This window comes from Oncorhynchus masou, chromosome 30 (genome assembly GCF_036934945.1).
Source record: "Oncorhynchus masou masou isolate Uvic2021 chromosome 30, UVic_Omas_1.1, whole genome shotgun sequence".
NCBI classification, from domain to species: Eukaryota; Metazoa; Chordata; class Actinopteri; order Salmoniformes; family Salmonidae; genus Oncorhynchus; species Oncorhynchus masou.
The window spans coordinates 71,150,623-71,168,955 of NC_088241.1; the positions used below are offsets into that span (position 1 = coordinate 71,150,623).

General features: G+C 45.0%; 1 protein-coding gene across 1 annotated transcript in view; it reads left to right on the plus strand.

Annotated features, from left to right (window-relative positions):
- dlec1 (DLEC1 cilia and flagella associated protein) overlaps nucleotides 1-18,333 on the plus strand; it is a 197,118-nt gene that overhangs the window by 69,534 nt on the left and 109,251 nt on the right. Inside the window, exons 10-14 of the mRNA XM_064949696.1 lie at nucleotides 2,959-3,132; nucleotides 4,546-4,682; nucleotides 6,917-7,009; nucleotides 7,130-7,220; nucleotides 7,427-7,589. Coding sequence (XP_064805768.1) covers nucleotides 2,959-3,132; nucleotides 4,546-4,682; nucleotides 6,917-7,009; nucleotides 7,130-7,220; nucleotides 7,427-7,589 — 658 coding nt within the window. The remainder of the gene's footprint in view (nucleotides 1-2,958; nucleotides 3,133-4,545; nucleotides 4,683-6,916; nucleotides 7,010-7,129; nucleotides 7,221-7,426; nucleotides 7,590-18,333) is intronic.

An 18,333-nucleotide genomic window follows, 5' to 3' on the forward strand; every position in this document is an offset into this window, starting at 1 on the left:
GTCTTAGGGGACAAGCTGAATGTTTTCAGCCTCCTGAAGGTCTTCACTGTGTGGGTGGACCATTTCAGATTGGCAATGACGTGTACGCCGAGAAACTTGAAGCTTTTTAGCTTCTCCACTGCAGTGCCAGCGATGTGGGGGAGTGCTCCCTCTGCTGTCTCCTGAAGTCCACGATCAGCTCCTTAATTTTGTTGACGTCGAGGGAGAGGATATTTTCCTGGCGCCAAATCGCCAGGGCCCTCACCTCCTCCCTGTGATAATGCATCAGACCTACAGCATGAACCTCAGTCCTACTGTTTTTATTAGTGTAATGTTACATAGGCTAACATTTATGAAGTCAGCTGTAGAGAGAGTCTATTTACACAAGATGATAAATAATGAAGTGAAGAACAAACACCATTGTAAATAAACCCATATTTATGTTTATTTATTTTCCCTTTTGTACTTTAACCATTTGCACATCGTTACATCAATGTATATACAGTTTAAGTCGGAAGTTTACATACACTCAGGTTGGAGTCATTGAAACTCGTTTTTCAACCACTCCACACATTTCTTGTTAACAAACTATAGTTTTGGCAAGTCGGTTAGGACATCTACTTTGTGCATGACACAAGTAATTTGTCCAACAATTGTTTACAGACAGATTATTTCACTTATAATTCACTGTATCACAATTCCAGTGGGTCAGAAGTTTACATACACTAAGTTGACTGGGCCTTTAAACAGCTTGGAAAAAGCCAGAAAATGATGTCATGGTTTTAGAAGCTTCTGATAGACATAATTGACATAATTCGAGTCAATTGGAGGTATTTCAAGCCCTAACTTGAAACTCAGTGCCTCTTTGCTTGACATCATTGGAAAATCTAAATAAATCAGCCAAGACCTCAGAGAAAAAATTGTAGACCTCCACAAGTCTGGTTCATCATTGGGAGCAATTGCCAAACGCAAGTTTGCGTACTATTGCGTACCACAATAGTACGCAAGTATAAACAGCATGGGACCACGCAGACGTCATACCGCTCAGGAAGGAGACGCGTTCTGTCTCCTAGAGATGAACATACTTTGGTACGAAAAGTGAAAATCAATCCCAGAACAACAGCAAATGACCTTGTGAAGATGCTGGAGGAAACAGGTACAAAAGTATCTATATCCACAGTAAAACGAGTCCTATATTGACATAACCTGAAAGGCCGCTCAGCAAGGAAGAAGCCACTGCTCCAAAACCGCCATAAAAAAGCCAGACTACGGTTTGCAACTGCACATGGGGACAAAGATCGTACTTTTTGGAGAAAAGTCTTCTGGTCCGATGAAACAAAACTGTTTGGCCATAATGACCATCGTTATGTTTGGAGGAAAAAGGGGGAGGCTTGCAAGCCGAAGAACACTATCCCAACCATGAAGCACGGGGGTGGCAGCATCATGTTGTGGGGGTTCTTTGCTGCAGGAGTGACTGGTGCACTTCACAAAATAGATGGCGTGATGAGGACGGAAAATTATGTGGAAATATTGAAGCAACATCTTAAGTCAGGAAGTTAAAGCTTGGTCGCAAACTGGTTTTCCAAATGGACAATTACCCCAAGCATACTTCCATTGCTGTGGCAAATTGGCTTAAGGACAACAAAGTCAAGGTATTGGAGTGGCCATCACAAAGCCCTGACCTCAATCCCATCGAAAAGTTGTGGGCAGAACTGAAAAAGCTTGTGCGATTAAGGAGGCCTACAAACCTGATTCAGTTACACCAGCTCTGTCAGGAGGATGGGCCTCATGCTTCTACACCTGCATTGTTTGCTGTTTGGGGTTTTATGCTGGGTTTCTGTACAGCACTTTGATATATCAGCTGATGTAAGAAGGGCTATATAAATACATTTGATTTATTTCGGCTACTCAAAACGTTTGATCCAAGTAAAACAATTTAAAGGCAATGCTACCAAATAATAATTTAGTGTATGTGAACTTCTGACCCACGGGGAATGTGATGAAATAAATTAAAGCTGAAATAAATCATTCTCTCTACTATTATTCTGACATTTCACATTCTTAAAATAAAGTGGTGATCCTAACTGACCTAAGACGGAATTGTGAACAACTGATTTCAAATGTATTTGGCTAAGGTGTATGTAAACTTCTGACTTCAACTGTATACATAATATGACATTTGTAATGTCTTTGTTCTTTTGGAACTTTTCTGAGTAATGTTTACTGTTCATTTTTGTTGTTTATTTCACTTTTGTTTATTATCTACTTCACTTGTTTTGGCAATGCTAACATATGTTTCCCATGTCAATAAAGATCAATGCTAACATATGTTTCCCATGCCAATAAAGATCACTGCTAACATGTTTCCCATGCCAATAAAGATCAATGCTAACATATGTTTCCCATGCCAATAAAGATCAATGCTAACATATGTTTCCCATGCCAATAAAGATCAATGCTAACATATGTTTCCCATGCCAATAAAGATCAATGCTAACATATGTTTCCCATGTCAATAAAGATCAATGCTAACATGTTTCCCATGCCAATAAAGATCAATGCTAACATATGTTTCCATGTCAATAAAGATCAATGCTAACATGTGTTTCCCATGCCAATAAAGATCAATGCTAACATATGTTTCCCATGCCAATAAAGATCAATGCTAACATGTTTCCCATGCCAATAAAGATCAATGCTAACATATGTTTCCCATGCCAATAAAGATCAATGCTAACATATGTTTCCCATGCCAATAAAGATCAATGCTAACATGTTTCCCATGCCAAAAAAGCCCCTTGAATTGAATTGAAATACAACTGCGGTCTTAATGATTCTGAGTAAAGAGGAGATAATGTTGAGTCCCAAATATCACCCTATTCCCTATATATTGCACTAAATTCCTGGTCAAGAGTAGTGCACTATACATGTAATAGGATGCTGTATGGGATGCAGTCACTGACGGTGTTGTGTCATCAGGCAGGTTTCCAGGCGAGGGGGGTATCGTAGCCCCTGGGATGTCCTGCCAGTACACGGTACTGTTTGCTCCAGACTCCCTGGCTGACTACCAAGACTTCCTGGTTGTAGAGACTCAGTCCCAATATCCACTGCTGGTTCCCATCGAGGCCCGCAGACCGCCACCTATACTGACACGTGAGTGGTCCTAACCTCCGCCCATACTGACACGTGAGTGGTCCTGACCTCCGCCCATACTGACACGTGAGTGGTCCTGACCTCTGCCCATGCTGACACGTGAGTGGTCCTGACCTCCTCCCATACTGACAGGTGAGTGGTCCTGACCTCCTCCCATACTGACAGGTGAGTGGTCCTGACCTCCTCCCATACTGACAGCTGAGTGGTCCTAACCTCCTCCCATACTGACACCTGAGTGGTCCTAACCTCTGCCCATACTGACAGCCTGGTGGTCCTAACCTCTGCCCATACTGACAGCTGAGTGGTCCTGACCTCCTCCCATACTGACAGCTGAGTGGTCCTAACCTCCCATACTGACAGCTGAGTGGTCCTAACCTCCCATACTGACAGCTGAGTGGTCCCAACCTCCCATACTGACAGCTGAGTGGTCCTGATCCCCTCCCATACTGACACCTGAGTGGTCCTAACCTCCCATACTGACAGCTGAGTGGTCCTAACCTCCCATACTGACAGCTGAGTGGTCCTAACCTCCCATACTGACAGCTGAGTGGTCCTAACCTCCCATACTGACAGCTGAGTGGTCCTGACCTCCTCCCATACTGACAGCTGAGTGGTCCTAACCTCCCATACTGACAGCTGAGTGGTCCTAACCTCCCATACTGACAGCTGAGTGGTCCTGACCTCCTCCCATACTGACAGCTGAGTGGTCCTAACCTCCCATACTGACAGCTGAGTGGTCCTAACCTCCCATACTGACAGCTGAGTGGTCCTGACCTCCTCCCATACTGACAGCTGAGTGGTCCTAACCTCCCATACTGACACTTGAGTGGTCCTAACCTCCTCCCATACTGACACTTGAGTGGTCCTAACCTCCCATACTGACAGCTGTGTGGTCCTGACCCCTCCCATACTGACCCCTGAGTGGTCCTAACCTCCTCCCATACTGACAGCTGAGTGGTCCTAACCTCCTCCCATACTGACCCCTGTGTGGTCCTGACCCCTCCCATACTGACACCTGAGTGGTCCTGACCCCCTCCCCTACTGACAGCTGAGTGGTCCTGACCCCTCCCATACTGACACCTGAGTGGACCTGACCCCCTCCCATACTGACACCTGAGTGGTCCTGACCCCCTCCCATACTGACACTTGAGTGGACCTGACCCCCTCCCATACTGACACCTGAGTGGTCCTGACCCCCTCCCCTACTGACAGCTGAGTGGTTCATACTACCTAACGAGCAATGATGTTATGATCATTGATTGCTCCGTATAGCGTAGCCTAATGCAGTACACCTCTAACCAAAGAAAATTGAAAACAGAATAAAAAGTGTACTTAGTTAGTGATTAAGCTCATTCTACCACACACCCTTATGTGTACTGACTTGGTTTGTCCCTCTGTCTTGTGTCCGCCCAGTGCCCAGTGTTCTGGACTGTGGCTACTGTCTGGTAGGAGGGGTGAGATTCAGACAGTTTCTGTGTTGTAATGAGGGCCTCAGTGCTGGAACCTTCTGCATCCTCCCCCGGAGACAGTGGCCCGCCTCCAACATCAGGGTAAATACAATCACCTCTGGGTTAGGGTGTTAGGGTTAGAGGTCAAAGGGTAAATACAATCACCTCTGGGTTAGGGTGTTAGGGTTAGAGGTCAAAGGGTAAATACAATCACCTCTTTTTTTCCTCCATCTGTCTGATCAACAGGTTTCATATGATGTCTGTAGGACAGGGTTATATTATGGTCTGTATAACAGGGTTATATTATGGTCTGTATAACAGGGTTATATTATGGTCTGTATAACAGGGTTATATTATGGTCTGTAGGACAAGGTTATATTATGGTCTGTATGACAGGGTTATATTATGGTCTGTAGGACAAGGTTATATTATGGTCTGTTGGACAGGATTATATTATGGTCTGTAGGACAGGGTTTATTATGGTCTGTATAACAGGGTTATATTATGGTCTGTAGGACAGGGTTATATTATGGTCTGTAGGACAAGGTTATATTATGGTCTGTTGGACAGGATTATATTATGGTCTGTAGGACAGGGTTTATTATGGTCTGTAGGACAGGGTTATATTATGGTCTGTATAACAGGGTTATATTATGGTCTGTATAACAGGGTTATATTATGGTCTGTATAACAGGGTTATATTATGGTCTGTAGGACAAGGTTATATTATGGTCTGTATAACAGGGTTATATTATGGTCTGTATAACAGGGTTATATTATGGTCTGTAGGACAAGGTTATATTATGGTCTGTATAACAGGGTTATAATATGGTCTGTATAACAGGGTTATATTATGGTCTGTAGGACAAGGTTATATTATGGTCTGTATAACAGGGTTATATTATGGTCTGTATAACAGGGTTATATTATGGTCTGTAGGACAGGGTTATATTATGGTCTGTATGACAGGGTTATATTATGGTCTGTAGGACAGGGTTATATTATGGTCTGTATGACAGGGTTATATTATGGTCTGTAGGACAAGGTTATATTATGGTCTGTTGGACAGGATTATATTATGGTCTGTAGGACAGGGTTTATTATGGTCTGTATAACAGGGTTATATTATGGTCTGTAGGACAGGGTTATATTATGGTCTGTATAACAGGGTTATATTATGGTCTGTAGGACAGGGTTATATTATGGTCTGTAGGACAGGGTTATATTATGGTCTGTATGACAGGGTTATATTATGGTCTGTAGGACAGGGTTATATTATGGTCTGTAGGACAGGGTAATATTATGGTCTGTATAACAGGGTTATATTATGGTCTTTAGGACAGGGTTATATTATGGTCTGTAGGACAGGGTTATATTATGGTCTGTAGGACAGGGTAATATTATGGTCTGTATAACAGGGTTACATTATGGTCTGTAGGACAGGGTTATATTATGGTCTGTAGGACAGGGTTATATTATGGTCTGTGGGACAGGGTTATATTATGGTCTGTGGGACAGGGTTATATTATGGTCTGTATAACAGGGTTATATTATGGTCTGTATAACAGGGTTATATTATGGTCTGTAGGACAAGGTTATAATATGGTCTGTATAACAGGGTTATATTATGGTCTGTAGGACAAGGTTATATTATGGTCTGTATAACAGGGTTATATTATGGTCTGTATAACAGGGTTATATTATGGTCTGTAGGACAGGGTTATATTATGGTCTGTATAACAGGGTTATATTATGGTCTGTAGGACAAGGTTATATTATGGTCTGTAGGACAGGGTTATATTATGGTCTGTATGACAGGGTTATATTATGGTCTGTAGGACAAGGTTATATTATGGTCTGTTGGACAGGATTATATTATGGTCTGTAGGACAGGGTTATATTATGGTCTGTAGGACAGGGTTATATTATGGTCTGTAGGACAGGGTTATATTATGGTCTGTGGGACAGGGTTATATTATGGTCTGTATAAAAGGGTTATATTATGGTCTGTATAACAGGGTTATATTATGGTCTGTATAACAGGGTTATATTATGGTCTTTAGGACAGGGTTATATTATGGTCTGTATAACAGGGTTATATTATGGTCTGTTGGACAGGGTTATATTATGGTCTGTATAACAGGGTTATATTATGGTCCGTAGGACAGGGTTATATTATGGTCTGTTGGACAGGGTTATATTATGGTCTGTAGGACAGGATTATATTATGGTCTGTATAACATGGTTATATTATGGTCTATATAACAGGGTTATATTATGGTCTATATAACAGGGTTATATTATGTCTGTAGTAATTCTTCATCTCTCACTGCCAGTCTGTAGTAACTACCAGCTTTGCTGAGGAGCCCCCGTTTGCAGTCAGCCCCTCCCTGTTTGAGCTGCAACCTGGGCAGACCACAGTAGTGGAGGTGAGTCAATCAGCCGTTTTGGTCATATCACAGCCTCTAAAGTCAGATAGTGCTTTGTCTACACTGAGAAACTGTGTGTGTGGTGTGTGTGTGTGTGCCTGCGTGTGCATCATGTCCCAGGTGGTGTTCTTCCCAATGCTGGCAGAGAGTTGCTCCCAGGTCTTCACCATAGTATGTGACAACTGCCAGGTCAAAGACTTCACTGTACAAGGTGTGTGTCTGTTTCCCGGTCAGGGCCAGCTGATAGGTCTAGAGCTAGTGTGTGTCTGTCTCCCGGTCAGGGCCAGCTGATAAGTCTAGAGCTGGTGTGTGTCTGTCTCCCGGTCAGGGCCAGCTGATAGGTCTAGAGCTGGTGTGTGTCTGTCTCCAGGTCAGGGCCAGCTGATGGGTCTAGAGCTGGTGTGTGTCTGTCTCCAGGTCAGGGCCAGCTGATAGGTCTAGAGCTGGTGTGTGTGTCTGGGGAAGAAGAGGTCCCTGCTCTCGGAGAACTCTGTGACGTCACAGCTGAACACTATGTCTGCTTCCCCACTGCCAACCCTTACTCCGTCCAACAGAAGACACTCACCATCAGGAACAACACGTAAGTCCCGATACCTGCCCTAACCCTTAAACTCCTAAAGTCGATGTCAGCGCCCCCACATACATCAAATTAGCATATTTAAAAAACCCTATTATTAGACCAGGTACCTGCCCTAACCCTTAAACTAACCACCATCAACAACACGTTAGACCAGCTACCTGCCCTGACCCTTAAACTAACCACCATCAACAACAACACGTTAGACCAGCTACCTGCCCTGACCCTTAAACTAACCACCATCAACAACAACACGTTAGACCAGCTACCTGCCCTGACCCTTAAACTAACCACCATCAACAACAACACGTTAGACCAGCTACCTGCCCTGACCCTTAAACTAACCACCATCAACAACAACACGTTAGACCAGCTACCTGCCCTAACCCTTAAACTAACCACCATCAACAACACGTTAGACCAGCTACCTGCCCTAACCCTTAAACTAACCACCATCAACAACACGTTAGACCAGCTACCTGCCCTAACCCTTAAACTAACCACCATCAACAACACGTTAGACCAGCTACCTGCCCTGACCCTTAAACTAACCACCATCAACAACAACACGTTGACAAGCTACCTGCCCTAACCCTTAAACTAACCACCACCAACAACAACACGTTAGACCAGCTACCTGCCCTAACCCTTAAACTAACCACCACCAACAACAACACGTTGACAAGCTACCTGCCCTAACCCTTAAACTAACCACCATCAACAACACGTTAGACCAGCTACCTGCCCTAACCCTTAAACTAACCACCATCAACAACAACACGTTAGACCAGCTACCTGCCCTAACCCTTAAACTAACCACCATCAACAACAACACGTTAGACCAGCTACCTGCCCTAACCCTAACCACCATAAACTAACCACCATCAACAATCAACACGTTAGACCAGCTACCTGCCCTAACCCTTAAACTAACCACCATCAACAACATGTTAGACCAGCTACCTGCCCTAACCCTTAAACTAACCACCATCAACAACAACGTTAGACCAGCTACCTGCCCTAACCCTTAAACTAACCACCATCAACAACACGTTAGACCAGCTACCTGCCCTAACCCTTAAACTAACCACCATCAACAACAACACGTTAGACCAGCTACCTGCCTAACCCTTAAACTAACCACCATCAACAACACGTTAGACCAGCTACCTGCCCTAACCCTTAAACTAACCACCATCAACAACAACACGTTAGACCAGCTACCTGCCCTAACCCTTAAACTAACCACCATCAACAACACGTTAGACCAGCTACCTGCCCTAACCCTTAAACTAACCACCATCAACAACAACACGTTGACAAGCTACCTGCCCTAACCCTTAAACTAACCACCATCAACAACACGTTAGACCAGCTACCTGCCCTAACCCTTAAACTAACCACCATCAGCAACAATACGTTAGACCAGCTACCTGCCCTAACCCTTAAACTAACCACCATCAACAACATGTTAGACCAGCTACCTGCCCTAACCCTTAAACTAACCACCATCAACAACACGTTAGACCAGCTACCTGCCCTAACCCTTAAACTAACCACCATCAACAACAACACGTTAGACAAGCTACCTGCCCTAACCCTTAAACTAACCATCATCAACAACACGTTAGACCAGCTACCTGCCCTAACCCTTAAACTAACCACCATCAGCAACAACACGTTAGACCAGCTACCTGCCCTAACCCTTAAACTAACCACCATCAACAACAACACGTTAGACCAGCTACCTGCCCTAACCCTTAAACTAACCACCATCAACAACAACACGTTGACAAGCTACCTGCCCTAACCCTTAAACTAACCACCATCAACAACACGTTAGACCAGCTACCTGCCCTAACCCTTAAACTAACCACCATCAGCAACAATACGTTAGACCAGCTACCTGCCCTAACCCTTAAACTAACCACCATCAACAACATGTTAGACCAGCTACCTGCCCTAACCCTTAAACTAACCACCATCAACAACACGTTAGACCAGCTACCTGCTCTAACCCTTAAACTAACCACCATCAACAACAACACGTTAGACAAGCTACCTGCCCTAACCCTTAAACTAACCATCATCAACAACACGTTAGACCAGCTACCTGCCCTAACCCTTAAACTAACCACCATCAGCAACAACACGTTAGACCAGCTACCTGCCCTAACCCTTAAACTAACCACCATCAACAACAACACGTTAGACCAGCTACCTGCCCTAACCCTTAAACTAACCACCATCAGAAACAACACGTTAGACCAGCTACCTGCCCTAACCCTTAAACTAACCACCATCAACAACACGTTAGACCAGCTACCTGCCCTAACCCTTAAACTAACCACCATCAGAAACAACACGTTAGACCAGCTACCTGCCCTAACCCTTAAACTAACCACCATCAACAACACGTTAGACCAGCTACCTGCCCTAACCCTTAAACTAACCACCATCAACAACAACACGTTAGACCAGCTACCTGCCCTAACCCTTAAACTAACCACCATCAACAACACGTTAGACCAGCTACCTGCCCTAATCCTTAAACTAACCACCATCAACAACAACACGTTAGACCAGCTACCTGCCCTAACCCTTAAACTAACCACCATCAACAACAACACGTTAGACCAGCTACCTGCCCTAACCCTTAAACTAACCACCATCAACAACACGTTAGACCAGCTACCTGCCCTAACCCTTAAACTAACCACCATCAACAACAACACGTTAGACAAGCTACCTGCCCTAACCCTTAAACTAACCATCATCAACAACACGTTAGACCAGCTACCTGCCCTAACCCTTAAACTAACCACCATCAACAACCAGCTACCTACCCCTAACCCTTAAACTAACCACCATCAACAACACGTTAGACCAGCTACCTGCCCTAACCCTTAAACTAACCACCATCAGCAACAACACGTTAGACCAGCTACCTGCCCTAACCCTTAAACTAACCACCATCAACAACATGTTAGACCAGCTACCTGCCCTAACCCTTAAACTAACCACCATCAACAACACGTTAGACCAGCTACCTGCCCTAACCCTTAAACTAACCACCATCAACAACAACACGTTAGACAAGCTACCTGCCCTAACCCTTAAACTAACCATCATCAACACGTTAGACCAGCTACCTGCCCTAACCCTTAAACTAACCACCATCAGCAACAACACGTTAGACCAGCTACCTGCCCTAACCCTTAAACTAACCACCATCAACAACAACACGTTAGACCAGCTACCTGCCCTAACCCTTAAACTAACCACCATCAGCAACAACACGTTAGACCAGCTACCTGCCCTAACCCTTAAACTAACCACCATCAACAACAACACGTTAGACCAGCTACCTGCCCTAACCCTTAAACTAACCACCATCAACAACAACACGTTAGACCAGCTACCTGCCCTAACCCTTAAACTAACCACCATCAACAACAACACGTTAGACCAGCTACCTGCCCTAACCCTTAAACTAACCACCATCAACAACACGTTAGACCAGCTACCTGCCCTAACCCTTATAATAACCACCATTAGCAACAACATGTTAGACCAGCTACCTGCCCTGACCCTTAAACTAACCACCATCAACAACAACACGTTAGACCAGCTACCTGCCCTAACCCTTAAACTAACCACCATCAACAACAACACGTTAGACCAGCTACCTGCCCTAACCCTTAAACTAACCACCATCAACAACAACACGTTAGACCAGCTACCTGCCCTAACCCTTAAACTAACCACCATCAACAACAACACGTTAGACCAGCTACCTGCCCTAACCCTTAAACTAACCACCATCAACAACAACACGTTAGACCAGCTACCTGCCCTAACCCTTAAACTAACCACCATCAACAACAACACGTTAGACCAGCTACCTGCCCTAACCCTTAAACTAACCACCATCAACAACATGTTAGACCAGCTACCTGCCCTAACCCTTAAACTAACCACCATCAACAACAACACGTTAGACAAGCTACCTGCCTAACCCTTAAACTAACCACCATACCTAGACCAGCTACCTGCCCTGACCCTTAAACTAACCACCATCAACAACAACACGTTAGACCAGCTACCTGCCCTAACCCTTAAACTAACCACCATCAACAATAACACGTTAGACCAGCTACCTGCCCTAACCCTTAAACTAACCACCATCAACAACAACACGTTAGACCAGCTACCTGCCCTAACCCTTAAACTAAACACCATCAACAACAACACGTTAGACAAGCTACCTGCCCTAACCCTTAAACTAACCACCATCAACACGTTAGACCACCTGCCCTAACCCTTAAACTAACCACCATCAGAAACAACATGTTAGACCAGCTACCTGCCCTAACCCTTAAACTAACCACCATCAACAACAACACGTTAGACCAGCTACCTGCCCTAACCCTTAAACTAACCACCATCAACAACAACACGTTAGACCAGCTACCTGCCCTAACCCTTAAACTAACCACCATCAACAACACGTTAGACCAGCTACCTGCCCTAACCCTTAAACTAACCACCATCAGCAACAACACGTTAGACCAGCTACCTGCCCTAACCCTTAAACTAACCACCATCAGCAACAACACGTTAGACCAGCTACCTGCCCTAACCCTTAAACTAACCACCATCAACAACAACACGTTAGACCAGCTACCTGCCCTAACCCTTAAACTAACCACCATCAACAACAACACGTTAGAACAGCTACCCGCCCTGACCCTTAAACTAACCACCATCAACAACACGTTAGACCAGCTACCTGCCCTAACCCTTAAACTAACCACCATCAACAACAACACGTTAGACCAGCTACCTGCCCTAACCCTTAAACTAACCACCATCAACAACACTTTAGACCAGCTACCTGCCCTAACACTTAAACTAACCACCATCAACAACACGTTAGACCAGCTACCTGCCCTAACCCTTAAATAACCACCATCAACAACACGTTAGACCAGCTACCTGCCCTAACCCTTAAACTAACCACCATCAACAACATGTTAGACCAGCTACCTGCCCTAACCCTTAAACTAACCACCACCATCGTTAGACCAGCTACCTGCCCTAACCCTTAAACTAACCACCATCAACAACATGTTAGACCAGCTACCTGCCTAACCCTTAAACTAACCACCATCAACAACAACACGTTAGACCAGCTACCTGCCTAACCCTTAAACTAACCACCATCAACAACAACACGTTAGAACAGCTACCCGCCCTGACCCTTAAACTAACCACCATCAACAACACTTTAGACCAGCTACCTGCCCTAACACTTAAACTAACCACCATCAACAACACATTAGACCAGCTACCTGCCCTAACCCTTAAATAACCACCATCAACAACACGTTAGACCAGCTACCTGCCCTAACCCTTAAACTAACCACCATCAACAACATGTTAGACCAGCTACCTGCCCTAACCCTTAAACTAACCACCACCATCAACAACACGTTAGACCAGCTACCTGCCCTAACCCTTAAACTAACCAAAATCAACAACATGTTAGACCAGCTACCTGCCCTAACCCTTAAACTAACCACCACCATCAACAACACGTTAGACCAGCTACCTGCCCTAACCCTTAAACTAACCACCATCAACAAACGTTAGACCAGCTACCTGCCTAACCCTTAAACTAACCACCATCAACAACACGTTAGACCAGCTACCTGCCCTAACCCTTAAACTAACCACCACCATCAACAACACGTTAGACCAGCTACCTGCCCTAACCCTTAAACTAACCACCATCAACAACACGTTAGACCAGCTACCTGCCCTAACCCTTAAACTAACCACCATCAACAACACGTTAGACCAGCTACCTGCCCTAACCCTTAAACTAACCACCATCAACAACAACACGTTAGACCAGCTACCTGCCCTAACCCTTAAACTAACCACCATCAACAACACTTTAGACCAGCTACCTGCCCTAACACTTAAACTAACCACCATCAACAACACGTTAGACCAGCTACCTGCCTAACCCTTAAATAACCACCATCAACAACACGTTAGACCAGCTACCTGCCCTAACCCTTAAACTAACCACCATCAACAACATGTTAGACCAGCTACCTGCCCTAACCCTTAAACTAACCACCACCATCAACAACACGTTAGACCAGCTACCTGCCTAACCCTTAAACTAACCACCATCAACAACATGTTAGACCAGCTACCTGCCCTAACCCTTAAACTAACCACCATCAACAACAACACGTTAGACCAGCTACCTGCCCTAACCCTTAAACTAACCACCATCAACAACAACACGTTAGAACAGCTACCTGCCCTGACCCTTAAACTAACCACCATCAACAACACTTTAGACCAGCTACCTGCCCTAACACTTAAACTAACCACCATCAACAACACATTAGACCAGCTACCTGCCTAACCCTTAAATAACCACCATCAACAACACGTTAGACCAGCTACCTGCCCTAACCCTTAAACTAACCACCATCAACAACATGTTAGACCAGCTACCTGCCTAACCCTTAAACTAACCACCACCATCAACAACACGTTAGACCAGCTACCTGCCCTAACCCTTAAACTAACCAAAATCAACAACATGTTAGACCAGCTACCTGCCCTAACCCTTAAACTAACCACCATCAACAACAACACGTTAGACAAGCTACCTGCCCTAACCCTTAAACTAACCACATCATCAACAACACGTTAGACCAGCTACCTGCCCTGACCCTTAAACTAACCACCACCATCAACAACACGTTAGACCAGCTACCTGCCCTAACCCTTAAACTAACCACCATCAACAACACGTTAGACCAGCTACCTGCCCTAACCCTTAAACTAACCACCATCAACAACAACACGTTAGACAAGCTACCTGCCCTAACCCTTAAACTAACCACCTAACCCTTAAACTAACCACCATCAACAACACGTTAGACCAGCTACCTGCCCTAACCCTTAAACTAACCACCATCAACAACAACACGTTAGACCAGCTACCTGCCCTAACCCTTAAACTAACCACCATCAACAATCAACAACGTTAGACCAGCTACCTGCCCTAACCCTTAAACTAACCACCATCAACAACAACACGTTAGACCAGCTACCTGCCCTAACCCTTAAACTAACCACCATCAACAACAACACGTTAGACCAGCTACCTGCCCTAACCCTTAAACTAACCACCATCAACAACACGTTAGACCAGCTACCTGCCCTAACCCTTAAACTAACCACCATCAACAACAACACGTTAGACCAGCTACCTGCCCTAACCCTTAAACTAACCACCATCAACAACAACACGTTAGACCAGCTACCTGCCCTAACCCTTAAACTAACCACCATCAACAACACGTTAGACCAGCTACCTGCCCTAACCCTTAAACTAACCACCATCAGCAACAACACCATCAGACCAGCTACCTGCCCTAACCCTTAAACTAACCACCATCAGCAACAACACGTTAGACCAGCTACCTGCCTAACCCTTAAACTAACCACCATCAACAACAACACGTTAGACCAGCTACCTGCCCTAACCCTTAAACTAACCACCATCAACAACAACACGTTAGAACAGCTACCCTGCCCTGACCCTTAAACTAACCACCATCAACAACACGTTAGACCAGCTACCTGCCCTAACCCTTAAACTAACCACCATCAACAACAACACGTTAGACCAGCTACCTGCCCTAACCCTTAAACTAACCACCATCAACAACACTTTAGACCAGCTACCTGCCCTAACACTTAAACTAACCACCATCAACAACACGTTAGACCAGCTACCTGCCCTAACCCTTAAATAACCACCATCAACAACACGTTAGACCAGCTACCTGCCCTAACCCTTAAACTAACCACCATCAACAACATGTTAGACCAGCTACCTGCCCTAACCCTTAAACTAACCACCACCATCAACAACCGTTAGACCAGCTACCTGCCCTAACCCTTAAACTAACCACCATCAACAACATGTTAGACCAGCTACCTGCCCTAACCCTTAAACTAACCACCATCAACAACAACACGTTAGACCAGCTACCTGCCCTAACCCTTAAACTAACCACCATCAACAACAACACGTTAGAACAGCTACCCGCCCTGACCCTTAAACTAACCACCATCAACAACACTTTAGACCAGCTACCTGCCCTAACACTTAAACTAACCACCATCAACAACACATTAGACCAGCTACCTGCCCTAACCCTTAAATAACCACCATCAACAACACGTTAGACCAGCTACCTGCCCTAACCCTTAAACTAACCACCATCAACAACATGTTAGACCAGCTACCTGCCCTAACCCTTAAACTAACCACCACCATCAACAACACGTTAGACCAGCTACCTGCCCTAACCCTTAAACTAACCAAAATCAACAACATGTTAGACCAGCTACCTGCCCTAACCCTTAAACTAACCACCACCATCAACAACACGTTAGACCAGCTACCTGCCCTAACCCTTAAACTAACCACCATCAACAACACGTTAGACCAGCTACCTGCCCTAACCCTTAAACTAACCACCATCAACAACACGTTAGACCAGCTACCTGCCCTAACCCTTAAACTAACCACCACCATCAACAACACGTTAGACCAGCTACCTGCCCTAACCCTTAAACTAACCACCATCAACAAACGTTAGACCAGCTACCTAACCCTTAAACTAACCACCATCAACAACACGTTAGACCAGCTACCTGCCCTAACCCTTAAACTAACCACCATCAACAACAACACGTTAGACCAGCTACCTGCCCTAACCCTTAAACTAACCACCATCAACAACAACACGTTAGAACAGCTACCCGCCCTGACCCTTAAACTAACCACCATCAACAACACGTTAGACCAGCTACCTGCCCTAACCCTTAAACTAACCACCATCAACAACACGTTAGACCAGCTACCTGCCCTAACCCTTAAACTAACCACCACCATCAACAACACGTTAGACCAGCTACCTGCCCTAACCCTTAAACTAACCACCATCAACAACACGTTAGACCAGCTACCTGCCCTAACCCTTAAACTAACCACCATCAACAACACGTTAGACCAGCTACCTGCCCTAACCCTTAAACTAACCACCATCAACAACAACACGTTAGACCAGCTACCTGCCCTAACCCTTAAACTAACCACCATCAACAACACTTTAGACCAGCTACCTGCCCTAACACTTAAACTAACCACCATCAACAACACGTTAGACCAGCTACCTGCCCTAACCCTTAAATAACCACCATCAACAACACGTTAGACCAGCTACCTGCCCTAACCCTTAAACTAACCACCATCAACAACATGTTAGACCAGCTACCTGCCCTAACCCTTAAACTAACCACCACCATCAACAACACGTTAGACCAGCTACCTGCCCTAACCCTTAAACTAACCACCATCAACAACATGTTAGACCAGCTACCTGCCCTAACCCTTAAACTAACCACCATCAACAACAACACGTTAGACCAGCTACCTGCCCTAACCCTTAAACTAACCACCATCAACAACAACACGTTAGAACAGCTACCCGCCCTGACCCTTAAACTAACCACCATCAACAACACTTTAGACCAGCTACCTGCCCTAACACTTAAACTAACCACCATCAACAACACATTAGACCAGCTACCTGCCCTAACCCTTAAATAACCACCATCAACAACACGTTAGACCAGCTACCTGCCCTAACCCTTAAACTAACCACCATCAACAACATGTTAGACCAGCTACCTGCCCTAACCCTTAAACTAACCACCACCATCAACAACACGTTAGACCAGCTACCTGCCCTAACCCTTAAACTAACCAAAATCAACAACATGTTAGACCAGCTACCTGCCCTAACCCTTAAACTAACCACCATCAACAACAACACGTTAGACAAGCTACCTGCCCTAACCCTTAAACTAACCACCATCAACAACACGTTAGACCAGCTACCTGCCCTGACCCTTAAACTAACCACCACCATCAACAACACGTTAGACCAGCTACCTGCCCTAACCCTTAAACTAACCACCATCAACAACACGTTAGACCAGCTACCTGCCCTAACCCTTAAACTAACCACCATCAACAACAACACGTTAGACAAGCTACCTGCCCTAACCCTTAAACTAACCACCATCAACAACACGTTAGACCAGCTACCTGCCCTGACCCTTAAACTAACCACCATCAACAACAACACGTTAGACCAGCTACCTGCCCTAACCCTTAAACTAACCACCATCAACAATAACACGTTAGACCAGCTACCTGCCCTAACCCTTAAACTAACCACCATCAACAACAACACGTTAGACCAGCTACCTGCCCTAACCCTTAAACTAAACACCATCAACAACAACACGTTAGACAAGCTACCTGCCCTAACCCTTAAACTAACCACCATCAACAACACGTTAGACCAGCTACCTGCCCTAACCCTTAAACTAACCACCATCAGAAACAACATGTTAGACCAGCTACCTGCCCTAACCCTTAAACTAACCACCATCAACAACAACACGTTAGACCAGCTACCTGCCCTAACCCTTAAACTAACCACCATCAACAACAACACGTTAGACCAGCTACCTGCCCTAACCCTTAAACTAACCACCATCAACAACACGTTAGACCAGCTACCTGCCCTAACCCTTAAACTAACCACCATCAGCAACAACACGTTAGACC